This window comes from Zerene cesonia, chromosome 18 (genome assembly GCF_012273895.1).
Source record: "Zerene cesonia ecotype Mississippi chromosome 18, Zerene_cesonia_1.1, whole genome shotgun sequence".
Classification (NCBI taxonomy): Eukaryota; Metazoa; Arthropoda; class Insecta; order Lepidoptera; family Pieridae; genus Zerene; species Zerene cesonia.
Window position 1 is genome coordinate 6656255 of NC_052119.1, and position 7232 is coordinate 6663486.

Sequence of the window (7232 nt, forward strand, 5' to 3'; positions counted from 1 at the left end):
TATATATATATATATATATATGTATATTAAGTAACCTTTGTTATCATCATCATTATCATTATCGCATTCAAAAGTGTTTCTTTAAGAAGTGTCATTGAATAAATAAATGTTTGAGTTAGAGTTTGAATTTGAGTTTCATCATCGTCATCAAGCAATAAATGATCCCACTGCAGGGACACAGGACTTCTATTATTATTATACAATTTAAAGTCCGAGGTCCTCACAACAGAGCCAATACTACTATCAGCGTTTATACTTATAAATTGGCTAAAATGTTATATTTTATGTAGTTAATTTCTTATTCATATGCAATCGATTTTTTTATATTATCATAAGACGTAGTCATCTACATATTTTTTTATTTTTATGACAAATAGAAGTGTTTGACGTGGTGACAAGTTTTATAATGCGTAGAAAAAATATGGTTGCCGTTGTCGATGCAAATTGGTATATTTATACATATAAATAAGTAAAATTTAGTTATAAGATTTAGTATCTTAGTGGCCTTAGCATTGTAAAGACTGATTGTGTTAATACATTCAAAATGATATTAAATTTTGTATACATTGTGGGATTTTTTGTTTTCTGCAATGCTGCTTCAGGTAAAATCTTAATTCAATTTTTTCATTCAAACACTTTTTTCTTTATAAGTTGTTTTGTTTTTCAGGAATGTCTTTTTTAAAGAAAGGACTCGATGTTTTTTTTAATAACCTTAATTTAACCTTTTACCTGGATATGGATGGAGTCTTGTCCTTTTATTTATTTAACTTTTTTATTTATTTCTTCAACAAGACAATAACTTTCTATTAGATGATGTTGTTTATAAAAAAAATATTTATAATCAATTTCAAAGCTTTACATTAATAAAAAAGGGTTTTGATTTGAGTTTTTTAAAAGTAATTGCTCCTAATATTTCCATACATACACTGTTATTTAAACCGACTTCCTAAAATTGAGGGATTTACTCAATTCGTAGCTTCTGTTAATATGTGTTAATTGTATGTGAATGTTCACACGGTTCAATGTAAAAAGACGTTCAGTTTTACAAAAATTAAAAAAAAACTTATGCAGCACCGACTTTTTCTTTAGTTTATTTTATTTTTTTTTCAAATAGTCAATCTTATCTAAATTTATTGAAAACATTGAGATGGTATATTTGCACCTTTTTATTAAAAAAAAGGTAATTTTTTATACAGTATTGTCTCGAGAGGGAATTAACAATCACTTCTATTTCACTAATAAGGCTTCTTCAACACTTCTATTTAAAACCTTCATATAAATGGATATCACTAAATCTAATTTAAAGTATTCTTTTAAGTTTACCTGTATCTGACGCTATCCTGTTTTAGCTAGATATTTGAAGGTCAAATAACAACTCTACAGCTAATATAACAATATAAGCGAGTTATCCGTGTTAATTATTATATTTCAAAAATTTTATAAATTCTTATAAGATAATATTTTCTTTTTACAATGACCTTATAAACCAACATATTGTACATAGGGTTATATAACCATATAAGCGAGTCTTGCCGCTATATAGTGGCAAGACTCGCTTTTTACTCGTGTCTTTGCTTCCATACCCTTTACTATCCTTGTTCCCTTCAATTTCGTGTGTTCCACAAAAAAGCCCAGCTTTCTAGAATCCATTAATTCTAGCGTGCAATTGTACTTTCATACAAATCAGACACTAATACAATTTTATTACGAATTAATTAATCAGAACTCAAATGAAGTATGCAAGTACACTTGAACTACGTTTATGTTCATATAGTCAACTGTCGTTCAATAAAACGCAATTTGTTACAGTATCATACATAAAACCATGTAAACCAACCGACAAGGCTTGCATGCTTGCGAGCGCGCAGAACGCAATCCAGTACGTGTCGTCTGGGATCCCGGAGTTTGGCGTGATACCCTCTGACCCTCTATCCATCAACGATGTTCGTAACGATGATGCCAACCTCAAACTGGGCTTTAGAAACATGAAAATCGTCGGTGCTAGCAAGTGCAAAGTTGAAAACATATCGTAAGTACTGTTACAAACAAAAAAAATATATACAATCAATGGATGAAAACAAATAAACTAAAATACTAGTGGAAAATATATTTAGCAATTGATATTTAACAAAAACATTTTACATAGACATTACTTTAATCAACAAAGGACGATATGATAATTTCAATCGTAATTTGCAGGCGTGATTTAGCTAAATCTACGGTCACTGTAACAATGGAATGTCCCCTAAAAGCTAACGGCCAGTATGATCTTAAAGGAAAGATGCTGTTCTTTGAAGCCTTTGGAGATGGCGACTTTGAAATAAAAACAAGTAAGTCACTTTTAATTTTTAGTTTTATAGCATTGAAATGCTTTACAAATGAGATATTTTGAAAGAATATTTTCAAAATTTCTCAAGTAAGTCACTTTGACATGTTTAGTGTAATAAGACCCGAATAAGCGACTGAAAATCGCTGCTGTTATTGTTTCCTAAACAAAAGTCATTGCTATCTTCCCAATTAAGCTTAGCATTATCATATTAATAAATAATGATAAGGCGATTCGTTTTGAATGCACTATTGCAAAACATTATTGTTTGTTTAATTTTTGAATACATAACAGCTTAATTAGAATTGCATTATTTAACATTCAGAAAAAAACATCGTAGAATTTATTGGAAGTTTTTAAAACCGGTCTATTGATTCAATGACAATAATTTTGCTACTACGTGGCTATAAAATTATTCAGTACTAGCTGATCGCCCCGTTTTCATCCGTGGTACACATATCAGCGTAATTGCAGCTTTCTAATGGAAAGAATTTTTTAAGCCGGTCCAGCCGTTCACGCGTGATGGCATGACCAAGAGAAATAGGGATTAATTGTTATATATACAGATTATATAATTATTAATTATATAAACTCAGTGGTGAGAACCTCGGACTTCCAAACCGATAAGTCGGGGTTCGAGACCGGCCGAGCGTACAGGAAATAAATTGATTTTTCAATTTATCTGCACATGTGGATAACATCACCACTGCTTGAAACGGTGAAGGAAAACATCGTGAGGAAACCGTCATGTCCAAGAATCAAAAGTTCGGCGACATGTGACATCTGCCAACCTGCACTTGGCCAGCGTGGTGGATAATGGCCTGAACCTTCATAGGAGGTCTATGTCCCAGCAGTGGGAACATGTATGGGCTGATGATGATGATGATGATGAATTATATAAATGTATAAACTTTCTGCCATTCCCTTATAGTACCCAAGTAACAGGGTTGCGACCATCGTGCATAAATGTATAATTTCATAAAATGATCAAATTAATTTACTTGGATGATAGAAAGTACACAATAAACAATAAAAATTTCCTTAATTCATATTAATAAATATATTAATACGAGAAGTTTACAATAAAACGAGCTTGTACAAATTTATGCGTCATCAATGTCTTAGCTTGATTTCTTGTTTCAGACAATTGGATTAGCGTACATATTATTGAATCAGATTATTGTTATATAAATATAATATTCTGTGTATCGACTTTGAAACCTTGATAAATTATCATATTACATATAAAACATTTAATAATACATCCGTATTTGACGAAAGGACAATCTTTTTCAGTCTAATAAGAACTCTTTTAATTTCAGACAGAGTGAAAATCACCGTAGTACAAAAAATAAAGTCAGTCCAAGGAGCAGACGGCAAGAAACATTGGAAAATCACTGGGTTCGACTACTCGTATGATTTAGTTGAGAAGGTTGACATACAATTCGACAATCTCTTTGGAGGAGATGAGACCAGAGGTAAATTCAGAAACAACATATAATCGCGTTAATTTTCATTCACAATTCAGATTAGAAGCGTTTTTCTGCTAGATTTAGGATGTTTTTACATCCTAAAAGACAGACACTTGGATGTAAGAAAAAAATTATTTCAACCAATAAGCCATTCATTAATGCAACCAGTAAGATGTTAATTACTAGCATCCCTATAACGTTATAAGCCGTTTCTATATTTCTTTATTTTTCATTTACTAGTTAATTATATGAATGTTTCACATCAATCAACATCGAAAACTATAATGTTTTTTTTTACACGAATGAATGTAATACGTAGAATATAAGAAACACTAATATTGATTGAAATTATTGTTCTTTTCAGCCAAACCTATCCTAGAAATCATGAACCATAGCTGGAAAGACATGGTTACTGAAATTGGTGGACCAATCATAAAGCAACTGCTCTCCGAAATCATAGCAATTGTCAACAAGTTCTACCACGCAGTACCATCAGAAAACTTTGAAATAGTTGAATAATGAGTCCTAGGGATAATGTTATAAAATCAATTTTCTCCTAAATCAATAAAAAATTATTAATATTCTTTTATCAAAGGCACTTTTCTTGCAAAAATTGCATTGAAATATACCATATCAATGTCACTTATGTAATATTTCATGTTGAAGAAGATTTCAAAAAACGATAATCTCATGTCCATCTCTTGACTCGAATAACGAATATAGCGTTTTGCTAACATAAAACACACCCTACAACACTACTCAAACATCACTTAAAGTACTCCAAGTGTCCTGACATTCTATTAAAATGAGAGTGATTAGTGTTTATTCTGCCCACAATTACCAGCTAACAACCTCCATTAGTCTTCCCGCCATCACGCCCTCTATTGGCTCTCGAAGTAATTAGAAGGCTCGCTTGACAGTGCATATTGATTGCCGCGCATCATGACATCGATGTGGAGTGACATCTCGAAATAGCTCGAAATGGACGTAATTTGAATGCCACTCGAGTCCGTGTTCCCTTATTTTGCAACTGCAAAATGTGTTTCTAGTAAATTAACGATACTTGAGAATATTGCCGAGGAACTCATGTCAAGGATACATATTTTTGGGTCTAAAAACGATGTGTTGTTTACTCGTTTTAAAAATGCAATTTTCTGAAATAAAAAAAAATCAACTGACATATATAAAACAAAAAGTTGAATATTACATTTCATGTCTTGACGTAAACACGTTTTATTAAATAAAATCATCCTCGACCGGTTTCGTTCCATCTCAGTAATAAATTAGACAAAAATCTGATTATATAATTATTTCGTTGTCATTGATATCTACACGACCGTTCTTAATTAATTATTATTTTCTATCATTGTATTGTTAAATGTGAGAAAATTGTTCTTTTTAAAAGCTACATCTAGAATTTTACTTAATATTACCATAACATAACACTTACTCTATTTTGGGTTAAAATATTTTTACAAGACTCCATAAAAATATTATGTATATGTAATGTTAAAATAGTAGTACATTTTTATTTAATTTATATTCCATTGTTTTACATTTGTAAAAGTCTATTCTAAATATGCGATATTATCTTATTTAAAGAATAAAACTATGAACATAAACAGAAATAATTTTTTAAATCGGACCATTAGTTCCTGAGATTAGCGCGTTCAAACAAACTCTTCGGCTTTATAATATTAGTATAGATTGAAATTAAGAAAGATGGCAATAAAAAACACAGTGCTCTTAATGTTAGGGCTCTCAGTATACAATGACAATTCAATATCTAAAGTTAAATTTTTTGCCTCTTCAAATACAAGTTGGTGGCGCTTTACAAAAGAACCAGGAGTTCAGGTTTTCTCAATGGATTTAAAATCTAAAATTGAGGCATATTCCCAACGAATAATCAGCGGGTGGTAATTAAATCGTAACCAGAATAATTATGCATCGGTGGTCTTTCCCGGTTGGTAGAACTGTGTTTTACGATCGTTAATCTATTTTTAAAACATTTAATTGAATCATTAAACGCATCTATATTGATGAAGATTTGTAGATCGTTTATGTTATGTTTTTTCATGCTAAATATTAGATTTTATTAGCGTTTCAATGTTTATTCGGTGTATATAAAAGTTTATAATATAATAACAGTAGTATAAAAGAGTAATATTCGTCTGATTAACCATTTACAGAATCGTTGGAATCGTTGGAAAGATGGATGAAATCATTCGTTGAACGAATTTGTCTGTGAAATTACAACCTTTTCAGTAATTTCCTATTCTAAATAAATAAAGATCTACTGAACTAAATAATCATTTTCCGCAAATTAGACTACTTCATCTTTTAAATGATAAAAACATCTTGTTTTCACCAAGTTCTAAGTTTTAATAGCCGATTAAAATAATTAATAAATATCGTCTTCATTATACCTATTTTCCGGAAAAAAAATGTCTTCGCTAATTGGCGGGGTCCAATATAATTTCTGAACGTGCCTGTTTAAATAATTACTGTAATGGAACGTCATAAAGCAATGTCGCCTAACAAGGAGATTACAAAACAAATTCATTTGACATACTTACATAATTAACTTCATAACAATAATATAAACGTGCGCCAGACGCGACTCGTTAAAAGACATCCATCACAATTTCTACAAATTTTCTTGGTACTATGGTTGTACACAGAACATTTGCGTATATTCACGTGTCATTTAATCCTACTAATATTATAAACGCGAAAATGTTTAAGTATCTGCTAGATGGATGTATGTTTTTTACTTATTCATGCGAAAACAGTAACGTAAAATTGTACCTGTATGAAAATTGGTACAAAGATTATAGTCTGGATAAGCACATAGACTATTTACCCGGGTATCACTCGCATGACGCTGTGGGTTACGCTAGTCCTTATATAAATAAATAAATATAGAATTTATATGAGACACATTTTGTAAGACAATTATTTTCTAAGTACCCTGCACACTAGGGCCGATGGTAAACTATTTAACGTCTCTCTACTTAGATCTAAGCGACACCGCTTAGATCTTTTTTGTGGATCAGCTTTTATTTGCAGATGACGCAGCTTTTGTTGCTAATTCCGTCATGGAATTGCAATCAATTTTGGATAATTTTTCTCGCGCCTGCGCTTTGTTTTCGATGGCCATAAACACGAATAAAACTGTTGTTTTGGTGCAGGGGTTCACTGATAGACCAACATTTCTTTTAGATGGAACTCCATTACAATTAGTCGACAAATTTGTTTACCTAGGATCAACTGTTACGAATAATCTCTCCATGAATGCTGAGATTGACAGTCGCATTGGCAAAGCTGCAGCAATGTTTGGGAAGCTCCGAGAAAGGGTGTGGGAGAATAAACATTTAAAAACCAAGACGAAGATGATTGTTTATCGATCTACTGTCCTTAGTATTCTCCTATAT

At 31.3% G+C, this 7232-nt stretch overlaps 1 protein-coding gene across 1 annotated transcript in view; it reads left to right on the forward strand.

Annotated features, from left to right (window-relative positions):
- LOC119834081 (circadian clock-controlled protein daywake-like) overlaps nucleotides 1-4329 on the forward strand; it is a 52913-nt gene extending 48584 nt beyond the window's left edge. Inside the window, exons 2-5 of the mRNA XM_038358364.1 lie at nucleotides 1810-2029; nucleotides 2200-2330; nucleotides 3649-3804; nucleotides 4163-4329. Of these exons, the coding sequence (XP_038214292.1) occupies nucleotides 1810-2029; nucleotides 2200-2330; nucleotides 3649-3804; nucleotides 4163-4317 (662 nt within the window). The 3' untranslated portion in view covers nucleotides 4318-4329. The remainder of the gene's footprint in view (nucleotides 1-1809; nucleotides 2030-2199; nucleotides 2331-3648; nucleotides 3805-4162) is intronic.
- The last annotated feature ends 2903 nt before the right edge of the window (nucleotides 4330-7232 follow it).